This window comes from Lepidochelys kempii, chromosome 1 (genome assembly GCF_965140265.1).
Source record: "Lepidochelys kempii isolate rLepKem1 chromosome 1, rLepKem1.hap2, whole genome shotgun sequence".
Lineage (NCBI taxonomy): Eukaryota > Metazoa > Chordata > Testudines > Cheloniidae > Lepidochelys > Lepidochelys kempii.
The window spans coordinates 313,343,026-313,362,702 of record NC_133256.1 but is presented as its reverse complement, the minus strand read 5'-3'; the positions used below and the strand labels follow the sequence as shown (position 1 = coordinate 313,362,702).

General features: G+C 43.7%; 1 protein-coding gene across 1 annotated transcript in view; it reads left to right on the top strand.

Annotated features, from left to right (window-relative positions):
* MOV10L1 (Mov10 like RNA helicase 1) overlaps positions 1 to 4,685 on the top strand; it is an 83,236-nt gene extending 78,551 nt beyond the window's left edge. The window contains exons 25-27 of the mRNA XM_073331779.1: positions 560 to 697; positions 3,489 to 3,580; positions 4,275 to 4,685. Coding sequence (XP_073187880.1) covers positions 560 to 697; positions 3,489 to 3,580; positions 4,275 to 4,347 — 303 coding nt within the window. The 3' untranslated portion in view covers positions 4,348 to 4,685. The remainder of the gene's footprint in view (positions 1 to 559; positions 698 to 3,488; positions 3,581 to 4,274) is intronic.
* The last annotated feature ends 14,992 nt before the right edge of the window (positions 4,686 to 19,677 follow it).

The window sequence follows — 19,677 nt, the reverse complement described above, 5'->3', positions numbered from 1 at the left end:
CAATAGGTGGATATAACATACTGGGAGAGAACAAGGAAACAACATGAAGTGTGATAAGTTGTGGTCCCAGAGTACCAGTTGTCTGAAGAAGGTGGTCCCTCCATGTTAGGTTTGAAGCATGTCTGGGCATTGTAAGGAAGCGTGCAATACTATTCCATGTACAAATACAGTAGCTTAGTCTGTGGGTTGATCAATTAGAACTTCTCTGGAGCATTACCTACCTTCACCAATAAAATTAAATAATGTTCTAAGATGGCGTTCTTCATTAAGATATGTACTACTAATTTCTCATTCTGAATTAGGATTGGCACCCCTGATTGCTGCTTCACTGGGGCCACTTTACACACCATTCTCCTTGAGCAGTCTCATCTGGAGAACTTGCCTTGTGTAGGGGATATTTAGAGTGGCAACATAGTTGGCGGGGTGAAGTTGTACTTATTATGTTTTCTCTGATCCATCCTTACTACAGTAGGAAAGAAAACAATTTTTGACTGCAGTATATTTTGATGAGTTTCCGTCTCACTTATTGACTGTTGCTTTGTTTGTCTATTCGTTTTAGGTACGATCGAATGAGGGTTCATTTGATGATGATAGATACTACTTGGGATTCCTCTCTAATGCAAAACGATTTAATGTGGCAATTACCAGACCCAAGGCTTTGCTTATTATGGTGGGAAATCCTCATGTACTTGTAAAAGTAAGGTGGTATTTTTGTTTTTTCGCTGTTTAAAAAAAAAACAGAAGTGTGTGTATGCAGTATTTGTATGGTATTTGGGGGCTATGAACTGTGGGGTTTTTTTTGAGTTTTTATTTACTTGGTGTGAAGAACAATGACTCTTTGTTCTCCTTTATATGAAACTTTTTCAAAACAGTGTTGAGCACTGCTTTCTTTTAGTGTAGTTCTGGTTTGAAAAGTGATTAAAATGGCACCTTCTTACCTAACACATACCTGTCCCTATGCATAGCTGGCACATTATCTCTTGACTTTAGTGAAATGTCACTAAAAGTCAAGTAGTAATTTTTTTTACTCATGTTAGCTGCATTGTTCTGCAGTGCTAGGTTTGTGAGCTGGATTCTCTTTTAGCATATTTATTGTTTTAAGTGTGGAGCCAAATTCTGCTCTCATGTGCAGAAGTTCCATTGGATGTTGCTTTCAGTAGGGTTGCACAATTGTAAAATAAAGTCAGAATTTGGCATGTATAATCTCCTACTGATGGTGGTGATGCACAAGTGTGAAAGAGTCTGGCCTGACTTTCAGATCCCAGAGGGAGTTTGGAGGATGGGCAGTTGGGGTCAGGGCTGGCTCTAGGATTTTTGCTATACCCCAAGCAAAAAAAATTTTTGGCCGCCCCTGCTTTTTTTTTCATGCCCCCCTGGCTCCGCCCCAACTCCATCCCTTCTCCAAATCCCCGGCCCCGCCTCCTCCCCCGGGCGTGCCACATTCCCCCCTGCATTACTTCCTGGCCCCCGCCCCCCCCATACAACCCCTGGCCCTAGTTCACCTCCGCTCAGCCTGCTCCCCGGAACATGCCGTCGCTCCGCTTTTCCCCCTCCCTCTCAGGCGAGGGAGAGGCAGCGCGTTCAGGGGAGCAGGCGGAGCGGAGGTGAGCGGGGGGGGCGGCAAGCCTGGGAGGGAGGGGGGAGCAGAGTGGCGGTGGTACACTCAGTGGAGGAGGCGGAGTGGAGGTGAGCTGGGGCAGCAGGGGCACATTTCTAGGGGCGGCATGGCTGGCGCCGGAATGCCACCCCTAGAAATGTGCCGCCCCAAGCACCTGCTTGTTTTGCTGGTGCCTAGAGCCGGCCCTGGTTGGGGGAGGAAGGAGTTTTTACTTGTAAACTGAGTAAATTTCACCTAGAAACCAGAGATGCCACCAAGATGGAACCTTGGCATACTGTTTCTAGTTTCCTGTATTTAGTTTTTTCAGTGCACAGCCATCTCCTTTATTTAAATTTGTGTTCCTATCTGTGACTAAAGGGACAGTTAGAGAAAGGAATTTATATGCAATATTTTTGACTTTTCAGCTTGTGGTTTCAGTTGCGCTGGGACTCTTTATATGTTAGTACTACAGCTATTGACTTCCATGTCCTAAGAAATACAATGGGCATTGTCATCCACAATGTCAAAATACTTTTAGATATCACTTACATGTCTTTAGAATATTTAGCTCTTTTTGTCCATGTCTTCTGCATCTCTAAAGGACTTAAGAGTAAGCAAATACGTAGAAGTAGGACAGTCAGAATTTTTCTTAGTCTAAGCCATCCTGTTGACAATCTTCCCTACCATATAGGGAAACTCTAGATTTGTTTAGATGGAGAAAATCCGTGTGAAGCATCATTCTTTAAGTTACCATCCGCAGCCTTACCTGGATATGAAAGTGTTTTAGTCCCTCCTCTCATCTTGGTCAATATGAATTTATAATTTAGAAATCAATATATTTGTAGGTAACAGTCATGATGTTTAGGTTAATTTGGATGCATTGTTAATCTTGTTAGAGAGATTCTCTTTTTGCTTAATCTTCCCAAAAGAATCCGAGTGCTCTTAGAGCTTATCTATAGTGTGTCTTAGTTCACACCAGTCCCATTTTTGAACAGAATTGCATTAACATGCATAGAACTTTTAGTGCACACCAGCAGAGTTTACACAGGTCAGTTAGTGCATGACACAAGCTGGTGCGTATTACAGTTCTCACCCCAGCTGGTGTGGATTTAGGCACTGTATAGACAAGCCCTAAGAGTCCTTGGATTATTTTGGGAATACTAAGCCTAAAGGGAATCTAACAAGCTATTAACAATGCATCCAAATCAACCTAAACAACATGAAGAAAAGGAATACTTGTGGCACCTTAGAGACTAACCAATTTATTTGAGCATAAGCTTTCGCTCACTTCATTGGATGCAAGTGAGCTGTAGCTCATGAAAGCTTATGCTCAAATAAATGTGTTAGTCTCTAAGGTGCCACAAGTACTCCTTTTCTTTTTGTGAATACAGACTAACACGGCCTGCTACTCTGACACCTAAACAACATGATTGTTACCCACAAAATAGTGATTTGTAAATCCATGTTGACCAAGATGAGAGGATGGACCAAAACACTTTCATTTCCAGGTAAGGAAATGAGGAGGACTACAGCTAATAAGAATTCTGTGTATTTAGAATCACTATCTTCCTGTGTGTATTAGGTTCATCATTTATAGTGAATCAAAAAAATAAGGTTAGTGTGCCTTTCCAGAATGCAGTGTTTCAGAAACTTCTAATACTTTTAGGAGCACATACGAATCTATCTGTAAAAAATGTAAATTCCAGCTAAAGACAGCAACATTATTTAATTACCTTCTGTTAACCAGTCTGCAGGTTCTATTTTTTGACCAATAATTTATTCAGATAAATTTAGGTCTCCTGTACGCTTGCATCACCTGTTAATACTCTCTGAAATACACAAATTAATTCTAACTGCACTACTGTATTTAAACATAACTTTTTTTTGGTAGGATCCCTGTTTCAGCGCTCTTTTGGAATACAGCCTAGCAAATGGAGTTTATGTAGGTTGCGATTTGCCTTCTGAATTGAAATCTCTGCAACGGTGAGTGCCTGCTTCTTCAGTATGCTTAAGTGTGGGGGCAACTTACTGTGTGTGTTTCTAAACAGATACAGACTCTAATAAGGGTATGATAAATACAGGAACATCTGTTTCCATATTCAGAAGGTGTTGTTACTGAGATATAAGCGTTTCTTTTCCCATATGTGTTAATTATCAAATTCGAAGTTATATAGACTATATTGTAACTTATCAAAATTGTGCACATGTATTTGGGGAACTAGAGATATTTTTTTTTTTTTTTTTTTAAGTTTCCTCCAAGTCATTAAGTATGGCCTTTGGAGACCTACAAATAGGAAAAGGTACATCAAAAAATTATAAGTGAACCAAGGCCATTATATTCCAATGAGTGCCTAAAAGCTAAGCACCCAAACAGAGCTTTGTGTATCAAAACAAATTGGCTGACTGCTTGTTGAGCATTCATACCAATAACTTAAAAATCTGATTTGAAAATCTATTTCTAAGGTTTCTAAGATGATGGCAACTTAACTAAGGGAGAACAGTTTTTAAAGACTGTGATTTAAGCTAACTGAGCCCCTTTTAAGCAAGATACTAGATTTACTACACAGGAATTAACTTTTTATCTAAACCAGCACCTTCTTATTCACAGGAGGGTGGTTGGATCTACTTCACCATTTGTAATTATTTTTCCCTTTTACTTTTTAACTTTAATCCATAGATACGACTTCCAGTGCTCAGGGCGTGACCCGAAGACTTTTCCATCTGAAAGTGAATGTGTGAAAAGCATTTGATCCAAAACAGAAACTCAGAACCTCTAGTTTCAGCATTGTTTTCTAAATAGTTTGTATTCCTAAACTTTAAGGGGATTTTTTTTATTTAACTACAAACAACTTTAAGTTCAAAATCCTGTGCGTCAAGGTAAAGTTGCTATACTAACTTCAGTCTTGTACCAAACGAGTATAAATACCTAAAGTTTATGCATACTGTAATGTACCATTATCCTTTTGGCTTCTCAAAACAGAAGCTAAAAAGAACCAGGAACTAATGTTGAATTTCTCCCATCTGACGTTTAATTTTGTATCTGTAATAGTCTACGATTTTGTAATGTCTTTTATTCAGTGCCCTGCAATCCTCTGAGTTCATGTAGTATCGGTTCAGACCCAGGCAAGTATTTCAATCCAGACTTCTGAGAAAGTTTTATATCAAAAGAATAGTTTTTACAATGTTTCAAGGATTTCTGTTTCTTCTTCTTCTTCCCCTCTCTTTAGTCTCTGGCATTTTTCTCTGAAGAAAGCTATTGGTTTCTAAAAGGCTTTTTTCCTTGCTCTCACCTGTTGTAACAAATCTGTAGCTTCTGAAGGTGACTTAGCCTCTTTGGGCTGAAATATCACAAAAACCTATAATAGAGGTACTATATTTATGAAACTCATAGCTTTGTGCTGCACTTGGGCTTTGTCCAGGTTCTCATATTAATGAGAGAAAGGAAGTGGTGACATAAAGCATTACATTTTAGGCAACCTCTAACTTTTTTTTGTTTTTAATACAGCCAATAATCCCATGCAAGCAGATAACCTAGATGGCTTCTAGTGCACTTTCACAGAAAGGATCAGTTTAATGATTTGGGGCTAGGAAATTAGAATGTAGTTTGGAAGATGTCAGCTAAAGATTACAAGGGTTACTTAGCGATAAAAGTTATACACTGTAGAATAAAGGTGGAAAAACACTGCAGCAGTTATGCCAAGAAACAACCTTTAATTTTTTGTTTTGGAAAAACAGTGTTCAGAAAATCCATCCCTATGAGAATGACCTGCATTAAGTTTTTTTTTTTTACAGGCAAAATATGAGAACATATATATGGCTTATTTTCCTGTATAAGTGAGATAAAGAGTGTTTAGAAATTTACTGACTAATGTTTAAATAATAAAGGCTGGTGTACAAAAATAACCTCAACTGTAGCTATCTAGTGATTTTTATGAAAACTTAGTGGGGCAGCTCCTTTCAGGATTAAGAAATACTGTAAGCAACAATATGATCCAGCCTGGACTGCCTACAGTTTCATTTATTGGGTTTCTGACTGCCCATATACCTTAAACAAAGGTTTTGATTAAAGGTATTCCCATAACAAGCAGTACAAGGCTTATAGTCACCTCACTGTTCTCTTTTAATTTTTTTTAAACTACCAAAATTTGTGGGTTGTTTTATTTTTGTTTCCCACTTCAGTAAGCAAACAGCTGGCAGTCTTGCTATAATAGATAATAGATCTGATCAGTGGTTCATGCAATCTGATGGCCCTTTACAAGGCAGTGACCTATGTCATGCTTTTCAATATAATACATTAGGGGAAAATCTGAAATTCATATAAGATTAAAGCCACAAGGGACAACTATCTTTCAGTCCGATAGGCCACAGAATTTCACCCATTAATTTCTGCATGCAGCCCAATAACTCTTGGCTAAACCAGAGCATAGCATGTAGACACTGTTTTTGATTTTTAAGGTTTCATAAATAGACCTTTGTGATCATTTAGTCTGATTTACATAACACAGGCCATAGGATTTCCCTGTAATAATTCTGGCTTCAAGTCCTATAGCTGTGATTGAACTAGAGCACATTTTCTAGAAAAATATCCAGTCTTGATTTTAAAATCTGCAGTGGCGGGGAATCCACCACAACCCCTGGTGGGATGTTCCAGTGATTAATTATCCTAACTGTTTAAAAACATGCACCTTTATTTCTAGTCTGAATGTGTCTAGCTTGAACTTGCAGTCACCAGTGGATCTGTCATACTTTTGTCAGCTAGTTTAAAGAGCCATCTGTTACCAAATGTCTATTGTCCCATGTAGGTACTTGCAGACTGCAAGCAGGTCTCCCCCTTTGATAAGTTAAATAGATTTAGCTTCTGGAGTCTCACTGTAAGTTATGTTTTCCAATCCTTCAGTCATTCTTGTAGCTGTTCTCTGAATCCTCTCCAAATTTTCAAAATCCTTTTTGAAAAGTGGTCACCAGAACTGGACACAATTCCAGTAGCAGTTGCACCAGGGCCAAATACAGGTAATATAACCTCCCTACTCCAACTCTATTCTGTTTATATATCCCACAATCACATTATTAGCCCTTTTTGGCCACAGCATCACACTGGGAGATCATGTTCCATGGATTATACACCATATCACCAATTCTTTTTGAGAGTCACTGCGTCTCCAGTTCCTTCTCACTGCTGCATGGTCTGAGTTGGAACTGTTAGTGTCCTCTCCTCTTTGATGCACTTTTAAAGAAAAGAAGTTTAGAAATTCTATATATAGTTAGTTTTAGTCTACTGTTTTTGCTGTTTCTTCATAGTTTAGTTCTTAGTAGCAGTTTTAGTAGGATTTGGACTTTGGGGGAATCTGTTTTCCCATTCTTCCCCCTCCCACTCACTCCCCAGCACCAACACACAGATTATGACAAAGATGCCAGGTTTCAAGATCTGTGCCTCCCGTCCACGTTCATTCTCAGTCAGTGACACGCACCAATGCTACCTCTGCTGCTTGGAAGAAGCCCACATTTCATCCAGGTGCAATATCTGCAAGTCCTTCCCAAGCCCTACCCAGGAAGACCAGGCTCATCACCTCTAGAAGCACCTCATGGAGGTTGCCACGAGTCTGAAGTCAAAACCAGGCCAAGGAACACCCCACCCCATACATTGGCCTGATAAACTCAGGAGTGTTTCTCTGGCTGCAGAGCTTAATTCCAGCTCCAGTGGTACTGCATCTACAGACCCCGTGCTGGAGCCTAGTTGGGAGGTAAGGAAGCATGCACATAAGCCTGGCAGTAAATCTTCCTCCAAGCCAAACGATGATGTGCCTTCCATGAGTTCCAGTCACAGAGAAGTGGCGGCATTCCAAGGCACACAAACATGACAAAAAATTGCACAGACCAACAGATCTGCTGGTACCAAGCCATGCACACCTGCAGTGTCAGCCTCCCTTAAGATCAGGGATCCGCCGGTTCGGGGACAGTGCTCCGCTTCAGTATAGAATGGGTAATGTTGACACAAGGTGTTGGGATACATATATCCATACATAATCCATATATCCATGTAATATGTTATAGGCCTAGTGTGTTTGACCCGAGTTGCATGTTGATAACCGAAACGAGAATTTGAGGTTTTAAGCCATCCAGAGCTGTTTGTGAAAAATATGAGAAAGATGGAGAAATACCAGATAAGGAAATAGCATTGGGGGTATTGCCATGACAATGTACCTGTTGAAATGTATCTGTTGCAGTATAAACAAGAACTGGGGAAAGAGGAACATCTTGGGCCTGGGACTGTTTCTAAACATCTTGGGTTTTGACAATTTGCCCAGAACTGTTTCTTCCATCGGTTTCGATAGTACCACCACTGGATCCAGGATCTGAGTTCTTATAGTCGGCTGATTCCAACAGGGCACAAGAGCCACCTGTTCACTGCTGTTAGTACAATTACATGAAAGGTCCACCAGTGGTGTGGCAATACCCTCCCCTTCAGCAGCATGGAAGCTGCTGGTTGCCCTCTCCATGTGGCGCTCCGCACCATCTGCCAGATCAGTCTTGCTGGCCCTATTGAGGGTCCTGGCCCCAGTACCCACCCTTGGAACCCACTCGTTCTACGAAGGAAGCTTAGCTCCTATCTCTATTTAGGGCACCCTCAGGCAGATGCTCCAAACAAGCTATGGAGGATGAACCACTCAGTCCAGTTCTGATGGTACCAGCGGAACAGGAGTGTTTCTCATTATCCTCTCCAGGTGCTGCAGTCCTTCAGCCTCCCCCTTACCTCCAGCTGACTTTTTCCAGTTTCAGGAACTCCTGTGAAGGGTGGCAGGCAAACAGTATATTCCACTGGAGGAAGTACAGGACAAGCAGCATCAGCTCCTGGACATCCTTCATTCCTCAGTACCAAACGGGGTTGTTCTACCCATTAACTATGCCATTCTCCAACCAGCTCAAACAGTTTGACATACCCCAGCTACTTGCACGCCTACCCTCAAGGGGGCAGAGGAGAGATACTACATTCCAGCTAAAGGGTCAGAGTTCTTTTCTCTAACCCCTCACCCAATTCCCCTGTGGTGCAAGCAGCAACAGAACGATCCAGACAGCAAAATACATGCTCCACCTCGAAAGATGAGGGCAAACTCTTGGATCTTCTGGGATGCAAGATTTTCTCTTCAGCAAGCCTCCAATTTCAGATTTCAAACTACCAGGCCTTGCTGGCCAAATATGAATTTCTTAACTACAGTAAATTGGAGGACTTTGCCAACAAGCTGCCTCAGCAAGACCAAGCATGTTTCTAGTCTATCCTGGAGGAGGGCAAGCTGGTGGCTAGAATGGCGCTACAGTTGGCTACAGATGCAGCAGATACCTTGTCTCACTCAATGGCCACTGGTATTGTCATGAGGAGAGATTGATGGCTGCACTCATCCAGGTTCCCCAGAAAGTGCAGAAAACCATTGGGGACCTTTCTTTTGATGAGTCACATCTGTTTAATCAGAAGACCGATGATTCCCTTTATTCCTTCAAGGATTCCAGATCCACATTACAATCACTGGATAGCTATACACCTGCACCCAAAAGGAAATTCTACTGCCCACCGCCTAGACTCTGGTTCAGGACTCCCCAGTTCTTCCACCAGAGGTCATATAAAACTCCTCATAAGTGCCAGAAGACGCAAGGATCCCATCCTCGGGGCCCACCTTCACAATGTTCCTCATCTCATGTTCAAACCTCTCAAAAATGATATTTGAGTGCCACTAGAGAGTCGTCAACCATCACCGTGCCTACCACCATGCAACCAACCCTCTCCCTTCAAGAGTCGTCTAGCACTCCTTTTTACCAGCTTGGAGTGCAATAACAGTGGACACATAGGTCCTGGATGTCATCCACTATGACTATACAATTGAGTTCACTACGCTACCTCATCCATGTCCCCTGCCCTGATCCCTTTTCAGGGACCATATTAATGACAATATCCTCACCCTAGAAGTGGACTTCTTGCTACAAAGGGGTGCAATAGAGCACATCCCTTGGACCTATCAGGGCACGACTTTCTATTCAGTTAGGCTGCTGACCAGGAAGTAATCTTCCAGAGACTCAAAACATGATTGCAGACTCTCTAATTAGAAGATTCATCGTTGATCACGAATGGGAGCTGCACAACTCCATAGTGAATGACATCTTCTGCCAATGGGGGACTCCCACCAGAAACTTCTTTGTTTCTCACATCAGCAACAAATAGAGCACATACTGCTCCAGAAAGGTGTTGGTATCCACTCTCAAGGCAATGTCCTCATCTTCTGCTGGTCAGACCAGATCAACTACACATTTTCCCCACTCTCCCTCTTATTCCATGAATCCTCCACAAGATCAGACGGGAGAGGGCCAGGTCTGTCCTGATAGCCCTGTTCCGGTCCCGCCATTTTGATTTCCCACACTTCTCCACGTCGGCCCGTCCCCCAATTCCCTTACCCTCTTCTTGGAACTGCTTGTGCAACACAACAGCAGGATCAGACATCCTGATCCACAGACATTTCACATGAGAGCTTGGTATTTGGATAGGCATCTTCTCTAGAACAGGAATGTTCGTTGGCATTACAAGACATCCTTTTAAGCCACAGGAAAGAGTCCATGAGGCGTTTTTATCAGCCCAAGTAGAAACGCTTTGCCCTCTGGACCCAGCAGATAGGGGCTTCACCCCTGTGGAAGTGGACATTCCCCTTCTTTTAGACTTTCTGTCCCTGAAGACGTTTGGACTTGCCCTCAATTCTATAGCAGTTGGTTATCAGTGTCTTCCATCCCCCACACCTGTGTAGAAGGGCACTCCATATTTACACACCCGTTGACTACCAGATTTTGGAAGCGTCTCAGGACTTTCCCACACACACAACCTATTGTCCCCAGTGGGACTTCAACCTTGTTCTCTCAGCGTTGACTAAATCACCCTTTGACCCACTGGCTTCATGCTCTCTGTCCCTCCTTTCCATGAAGGTCAAGCTTCCTGGTAAAATACTGTTGGGAAAAGCCACTTCAGCAGCAAGCATCAGCAATCAAAGAAGGATACTAAAGGATTTATAAAGTAAGCCTGTTAGTTTTAACTATAACTTAGAATATAGCGGGAGTGGGGTTTTTTACTAAGAATGCATAAAGTACTGTTACTAATTGAGACTTTATCTGTGTAAATTTTAGAACAAATTCAAGAACTGCTGTCCATGATTTTTTACAAACTGGCGATTTGTAGCAAAGCGCTTTGCTTGGAATCATTTACACTATATGCTGTCATAATTTAAATGCTCTTTTAAACGTGTAATAAGGAATTAGTGTAAGGCAGGGGTTCTCAAAATTCATTGCACTGCGACCCCTTCTGACACCAAAAGTTACTCCATGACCCCAGGAGGGGGCACCGAAGCCTGAGCCCACCCAAGCCCCATTGCCCTGGGTGGGGGAGCCAAAGCCTGAGCCCCACTGCTCCGGGGAGGGGGAGCCAAAGCTGAAGCTCAAGGGCTTCAGCCCCAGGCAGGGGGCCTGCAACCTGAGTCCTGCTGGCCAGCGTTTCCGCCCCGGGCTCCAGCAAGCCTAAGCCAACCCTGGCGACCCCACTCAAAGGGGGTCACGACCCACAGTTTGAGAACTGCTGGTGTAAGGGGTTTTGTGCCTTCTTTAAGATTTTTAGATCATATTGTATTAGGGATTATTAGCTACATTAATAAAATACTTTATTTTGGAAGTATAAAGTAGTAGTAGTAGTGCCTATGTCAATTACTTTATTGGAAGGTTATATCCATGTCCTTTAGTGTTTTCTGTAACAACTCCAGAAACTGATACCTCAGGAAAGACAGATAAAGAGGCAGTAGGCTTGGGATGCCAAAAATCCATTTTTCAGGGCAACACCCTGAGTTTGAGAATGTTGATGTGGACAGAAGCTTCTTGAGGAGTCCATTTGCCCTGGCCTACAGAGCCTTGGAGATGGGCATCCTAACACAGCAGGGAAATATCCATGGTAATGAACCTTTGGGGGGGTGGATGCAAAAAAATGCAACTTCCACACAGACTTTGAAAAGATCCTTGCACCAGTTGAGGGAGCAGAGAACTCTGAGATATGGTCACTTGTTTGGATAGACTATGTCTGTTGGCGTGTAAACAGTCCTGAGCCGGTCCTGAAGGTATTTAAGTTGTAGTCTTGCATGGGAGGACCAAGCTGTCAAAATGGCTGTTTAAAGGAAGGTGCAGACTGGGAGGTAAACGTAAAGGGTGAGACCCCCTTCTTGTGAGGTCTGGACCTCTTTCTGGAGGGGTCTACAGGACTTCTATAGGTCTGGTATTGAAAGGGTCACGGTTGTTGAGCAGGCTGCAGTTTGCTAAATCATCTCTTTGTTGCAGGCCTATAGATCCTGAGAGATTCAGTGTCATCCTGGAATTCTTGAGAGCGAAGTGAACAGTTGGTGTCGCTACTGAAGAGCTTCAAAAGAAAGGTTCTCCACTGTGTTCTGAACCTCCCTGGGAATGCTGGAGGTTTTATAGCCAAGAGGCTCACCGAATGATAGCGATTGCTATCTAATCTAGGGAGCCTTCATGATCATCTGGCCTTCTCAAATAAGAGCTTAAAATGACTCTTTGGTCTTGTAGCAGGTAGTCAATGAAATATGCTTTATTAGATTAAACATGTACATTTTATTGTCGAGGCTTAATAGTTCATGACCCTAAACTGCAGAGCAGCAGAGGAGTAGCTCTTTTGGCCCAGAAGCTCCAGCCACTTGAGCTCTTTATCTGAGAGAATCTGTTTGGAATAAGCTTGTTGATGGCTCCTTGTTTTTACTGCTTCCACTACAAAGGAGCTGGTAGGAAAAAAGGATGGGAAGAAAAAAATCTACTACCAAGGATGGGAGGAAAAAAACTCCATCCCCTTGGCCGGGACATAATACTGTTTTGTCAGCCCTCTTCCACGTGGCTGGGCTGATGACAGGTGTCTGCCATACAGTAGATTGGTGATAGTAAATCTATTAATAGGGTAAGACAGCCTTGCCCTAGGAAGCAGAAAGTTCACCAGGAAGTGTGTGGCGGTTCCTTGACTTTCTCCAGTGGGACCAGAGGGAGTCTAATCTCTTCAGCAGCAGAGTATGGGGGCAGGGGCATAACCCCCTCAGCAAGGCAGAATAACAGCCTCTTGTATCACATCCGGTAAGTTTTCTAAGCTGTTCTAACTCCTATGTAAAGAAATCAGTACCAGAGAGAGCACTGTCCCACACAGCTGGAAGCAGGCAGAGCAGGAGAAAAACTTAGTGAATTTTACCTGCTCCAATTAGCATAACAAAAATCGTGACAGTATCAATGTTGAGACATACATAAAATATAGATGTAACTAATTTTACAAATATTAGATAGTGATAGTTTATAGCAGGTTTAGCTAGAAATCCAAAGTGGCAGCCATAATGATTTTATTTAAAAAATCAAAATGGTGATCTTAGGCTGAATTGACCAGTAGCAGACAGGTAACTGGGGTTATAACAAAAGATTTTGCTTTTAGCTGCTCTGAAAAGCCTTGCAGCACCTTGGATAGAGACTTGCAGACAAAAACTGAAAAAGCGGCTTAATCATCATAAAATCGTATTTCTCCAGATTTGGCATGACAGTGGTGGTGACAGTATCAACGCTTTGGTTGCATAAAACAGTAGTTAGTTTTAGGATTAAGGCTTTAGATAAGTAGGAATTAATGATAGTTTAGAGTCAGAAAACCAAAATAGTGGTTGCAAGTACTCTCTGTGGAGGACATAGGTTTAGATAGAGTTCAATGGGGAATGACCCGGCATGTCTCCCAAGACCTCAAGGGGAGGATCTATGCTAATATTGACCTCCAGGGAAAGATCTATGCAGCAAAGGGGGGGAAGGGGAGGATGAGCCTCTATGATAACTGGAAGCTGATTGGCTGAGTGGATCTAATTGGGCAGGAAAGATTATGCTAATAAGCCGGATTTGAGAAAGCAACCAGTATATAAGACTGACAGCCAGCAGGCTTAAGTGTGTGGGCATGTAGGGTACCTGAGCTGCAGAGCTGAAGGGAATAAAGCTGAAGAAAAAGCAGAGGCTTCCGGAAGCAGCTACCCACAGGCAACCAAAGCTTCCAAGTAGCTTCTAAGGCAGCACAGCAGCACCAGCAGGTTCCGGGCAGGTGGCAAGGGGAGCTTTGTGAAGCAGCAGCAGCAGCCATCCCCAGAGCAGATATCTCCAAATTGACAGAACAGAAGGACCCCTTGAGATGAATCAGAGGGATTTTGAGTGAGAGTGTGTAAGTCTCTAATTTTTCCATCAAAATTTTTTTTAAAAATGACTGGGTGTACCTGTAAATAAAAACCAGATGCCTGCCTGAGTGAGATCTGCCCCACCCATTCTGTGATCGTCTGGCCACCACTCACAGAATGTTACTGTAAATAATGATTCTTTAATGTATTATAATGTTTTGTTGTACACATGCATAGAAGCTCTGTTTGTTATGATGGGTTGCAATATACCATTGTATTGGGGCTCTATGCATGTGTATGAGATCTCTATGCGCCTTAATCATCATCATTGTAACTGCCATTTGACTTATGTATGCTATGTTTCCTATGCTGTCTTATTTTATTATGCCATTTTAAATGTTATGTCTTGTAGAATATGATATACTTTTTCTTGCTTTATTAAATATATTGTCATTGCTTATCTCCTTTTGTGATAAATTAAGGGGGGTTAGCTTCCTTTTATGGACACCCAGCCAGCCAGTAGCTATAAAATCCCTCTTAGTAACTGTTCTCTAATTGCACTACCTGTAAAGGGATAAAAAGTCTCACTGCTATGCATAGGTAAAAGGAAGGGAGTGGACACCTGGCTAAAAGAGCCAATGGGAAGGCTAGAGCTTTTTTAAATTGGAAAAAAAAAGACGACTCCCCTTCTGTCTGTCTGTCTCTGCCCTCCTGGGGAGGGGCAAAGAGGACAGCAGCTATGCTGTAAAAGCTTGGGCCAGGTATGAAAAAATCCTCAGTATCATACCTAGAAACTACTCGTTTAAAACCCCAGATATCTAAGTAGATCAGGAATGTCTAGAAAGATGCAATTAGTTTTATTCCTTTTATTTCGTTATGGCTTGTGGATTCCTCTGTGCTAACCTGAGGTGCTTTTGTTTTGCTTGTAACCTTTAAGCTGGACCTCAAGAAAGCTAGTCTTGGTGCTTAATTCTTGTAGTTGCTCTTTTAAAATCTAGCAATAGCCTGAGTTTCCGGATGTATGTATTCTTTTTTATTAATAAAATTTACCTTTTTAAAGAACAGAATTGGATTTTTGTTTTAAGAGGTTTGTGCACACGTTGTTTAATTGTCTGTGGCAAGAGCTGATTTCCTTTTTGGCCTTTCTCAGCTCTTCCCAGCGGGGGGAGGGGGATGAAAGGGCTTGAGGGTACCCCACAGGAAGGAATTCTCAAGTGCGCCTTCCTGGGTTCTCAGACGGGGGATTTTTTTGCACTTTGGTGGTGGCAGTATCTACAGCTTTTCTCTGACCTCGAATTGGTAACCTTGGGAGTTTAATACAAGCCTAGTGTGGCCAGTATTATTTTTTTAGAATCCTTGTGGGCCTCCACCTTCTGCACTAAAAGTGCCAGAGTGGGGAATTAGCCTTGACACCTTAAGTAAATGATACTTTGTTTTCGAAGAATTACTGTTTGCATGTCAATCCTTTGAGCAAAGGCCTGTATCCATGTTCTTCCAAGGGGTAGCAGGATTAGCCTGCTCTGGGGAATCCTCTGCAGGTCAGCAACAAACCCCCTAGTACTACCCTTGCAATTCCTTTAGGGCAGGCCACCACCTTATTACTAAGGCTACGATTTTGTCATTGTTTTTAGTAAAAGTCATGGATGGGTCACAGGCAAGAAACAAAAAAAATCATGGAAGCTGTGACCTGTCCCTGACTTTTATTAAAAACATTCCTGACAAAAGAGGGAGGGAGGAGGGTCCACCACCCTTCCCCCCTTCCCAACCTACAGTAGCTGAGAGTAGCAGGGTCCCCGTGGAGCTGGAGCAGGCAGGGGTCCCCTGCCACTGCTGGTTGGAGGAGGGGGGGCTTCCAGCAGCTGCTGAGGTCCCTCTGCCATGGCCAGAGGCGGGCAACAGCTGCTTGCGGTGGCGAGCAGCTGCGGGGGGGAGGGGAGCCCTGGCCAGCGGTGGTAGCTGGGGAGCTGCACGGGTTCCCATGGCCGCTGAGTAGCTCCGGGATCCCTCTGTCATGGCCAGAGGTGGCTGGGAACTGCAGGGCGGGGGGTGGCTGCTCGTGGCCACTGAGCAGCTCCTGGGTTCCTCTGCCACCACCACTGGTGGCTTGGCAGCTCAGGGATCCCCGCCAGTGTGGTGGCCAGTCAGTTCCAAGGGTCCCACCACCACCAGCATCTGGAGAGCTGTATTGCTATGTAGCTTGTATTGTGTTATATTGTCGTCTGTCTTGATTATATAATGGTTATAAATGATCATTTTGTTTTCAAAGAATTACTGCTTGAGACAAACTCCCTGGTAAAACGTGGGTAATTCTTCTAGGGGAGGGCCTACTTCGATGGGCCAAATTGACAGTTGGTTTACAGACCATTATTAGGGTGCCATGGGTCCAAATTTTGGGGTAACAGATGGAAGTGTTGCCTCAACTGCTGCCTTCCTCTGCAGCACGGGGCACGGGTCTCTTGCTGGAGGGTTCTCTGCTCCTTGAAGTCTTTAAACCACGATCTGAGGACTTCAATAGCTCAGACATAGGTGAGAGGTTTATCACAGGAGTGGGTGGGTGAGATTCTGTGGCCTGCCTTGTGCAGGAGGTCGGACTAGATGATCATAATGATCCCTTCTGACCTTAGTATCTATGAATCTTTTTGCCCGTGTGTGGCTACTTCCTGGGGAGGCTATTGTGGTACTAGTAGCTGCTAGTCCAAAATGGGTCTCCTACACGAAGCTAACCTACAATACTGGCCACTTTAAGGAGTCATGGGGTTTCAGAAGATCCACTACAGTTGTGCATAGAGAAAAGGTCCTTGGGGTTTTCCTGCCAGGAGTGATATGGACATCTGGAAACACCTACAGCGAAGAAGGTGGGTTTGGGATGGAGGTGCAGTCCTGGACAGAAATGTCCAAGTCGGAGGAGGTTTCTTCTTTGCCTCCGGTAGAGGAGCTCTAGGAAGTGGTACCAGGAACCATGTCCATTTTGGAGGCTAAGGTGGGGCTGGTAATGGTGTTGGTACCAGCAGTCAAGATTTTATGCTGGGATGCAGTACAAGTGGATAAGTTCTCTAGCAATACTGGGGAAGAGTTTCTCAATACCGCTTCATAGGGGTGATTCCAGTTCCTCTGCAGGAGGTCTTTGTGAGAGAGGAACCTGGACAGTAGTGGGGAAGCTAGAGACAGGGAGAGGGTGCAGCAGTACAATTCATGCACTCCATAGTTATACACCCCAAGGAGGAATATACCAGAGACAGTGCAGAGGGATGGTCCATGCACTTCTTGTGGCTGTGACCTAAAGGGGGCGATACCAGAACCTTAGAAGAAAGCTTCTTAAGAATCATAGCACCTGGAGAAGTCTCTGGGGCTAGAGGGTTTGGCTTCAGTAGCGACAACAATGGCTCTCAGCATGATTTGCTAGAAGATTTCTTGGTGCAAGTATACCACAAGTCTTGGTAGGTATTGGTGCTTTGGTACCAGAGCCAATAGCAGTACCCATTACCAGAGCATGAGCTCTCCCTATTTCCAGTCTTGAACAGCAACTTCCCCTTCTTTTGGAGTCTCTCTGCAAGAATTTGGTTTTCCTTTTTGAATGGTTAGTTTCCAAAACTGCTCCAAGGTCTGTGGAAGACACCACTATAACCTAAGCATGTGAGGCCAGTGTACTGGGACAGATTAGACTCCGTGAGCCTGAAGGAGCTCTCTCAGCTTGCAAGAACTGTTTTTAAATGAGGTGTAGACCTTCCATTTTCACAGGATGAGACACTCCCTGACTCGGCTAGAATGCCTGTTGATGAGGGATGAAGACCTGTAGCAGGGCTGATGGGCTTTGAAACCTGAGGGGTTTGGCATAACCCAACCAGGGAGGCCCCAGCAGCACAAGGAAAGGGGCAGCTGGAAAACACTCCCTACCCTCAAAAGCACAAACATATGCTAAAGTAAAAATAATAAGGAATGAAATTTAAATACTTATAAAAGGATGCTGATAACTAGCAGCAGACACTGCAGTGCTCTAGCTCGAGTTGAGGATGGTTGAGAAGGAACTGGAGGAGTAATGAGTCTCTCTTTATATACTCTCGCACCAGAGCATGAGGATGTATGGAGTGCAGGTGTAGAGCTAAGTTCCCTGTAAACTGCATGGCCATGCAGCAGCCTATTTAGCACCATGCAGGAGCTTAGGGAACCAATCTCCCCCAGTCTCCCACAGCCCCAACTGCAGCCCAGACCTGTCACGGGCAGATGAGGCCTGGGGCAATGCGGCTGCAGCGGCACAGACCCAGGTGTGGCCAGATCAGGCCCAGGAACGGCCAGAGTGGCATAGACCCAGCCTGACCCCAAAACGGCCTGGACCCAGCTGCAGTGCCCACACCCCAGCCAGCCCCTGCACCCTCCCACAAGAACCCCTTGGCCCCACTCCACCCCATGAATTTTGTTACATGCACCAATATGAAGGTGATGTCAGACATCACCTCCATATTGGTGCACATAACAAAATTCATTCTGCACATGGGTGGGAAAAATTAGGGGGAACACTGGTGTAGACCCTCAGACACTGCAGATTAAAATCTCCAAGAGTGCTTGAGTGTGCACAAATCCTATGGTGGAGCACCCAGAGCGACACGTATTTGTTTAGATGGAGTATGTGAGCCAAAGATATTAACTAGACACCATCACATTATACAGTGTAAAACAAGGTCTGAGGTTTGGTACACAGAGACCTCAGGCTGTTTTGTACTATGGCAAATACAACTAAACATCCTTTTAATATTTTATTAAAGATAAAAGAAAAAATTTAACATTTGAAAAGTAAAGCATTAAACTTATTTTTTAACATCCCTTCTTCCCTTTCCCAGGAGAGCATTTTTAGAAGGAAAACCCCTTTGTCAGAGATAACTTTCCTTTTGGGGAAAAGAGAGAAAGATAGTTGAGGTGGGCTGGAACTACTGTTGTTCAAGTCTGATCCCATTTCAGCCAAGTGCTGCTAGGATTCAGCTACGGCTAGTAGATGTGGCAATGTTATCTGAGTCCCTCTCTCTGGTCTGATGGGGAGATCTTTCAGGATTAGGATGAAGACCACTCAGGGTCACAGGAAATGGTAGGGATGGCAACCATGATGGTGAAGCTCACAGCAATAGCCTCCATCTGTTATTTTGTCCCCAAAGTCTCAAGGACGCTAAAGGGTTTGGTAAGTAGAATAGCCCATCCTGTCATTCTGTCCACAAGTTAGTCCTAACACCCAACATACCAATTTGGTTAATTAATTTCCAGATCCACATTTGCTTGTTTATTAAATATGATCTCACTAGAGTCTGAATTATATTAGCAGGCTTTTTTGTTTGGACTAATTCAGTTTGTCTGGTTTTCTTGCACCTGTTCCTAGCAACATGTATTGTTATAGGTTACAGTGACATCTTATGAACTTACTCACTTTTTACAGCTGAACGCAGAGTACATTTGTAAACCGAATTATCATATCAGATAACAACTCAAAGGGAACCATGCTCTTTGTGAGCTCCAGATACACCCATACCAGAGCCTGAAATTATGGGGGAGGTAGCCCTTTCCTCTTAGAGGATGCAAGAGGTGGTGATTCTTACTTTTTATCAGGGTGCTTGCCTTTACCCTCCTCATTTCTGAGTTTGGATGAGTCCTTGGGTCTGACCTCTGAGGATGCAGAGTTAAGGAGCGCAGGGGCTAGAGGGGCACTAGGCGGTGGCTCCATCCAGTGCATTGCAGAGCCAGAAGACCCAGGGTCAGATTGGGGCCATACGAAAGGCTCCATCGAGGTTCTACAGCGTTGTCACATTTGAGGGAAAGAATGACGTATCTTGCACTTCAAAGGGTGGGTCTCCCCACAAAAGCATAAACAGCTCTTGTAGGGATCACTAACTCGGA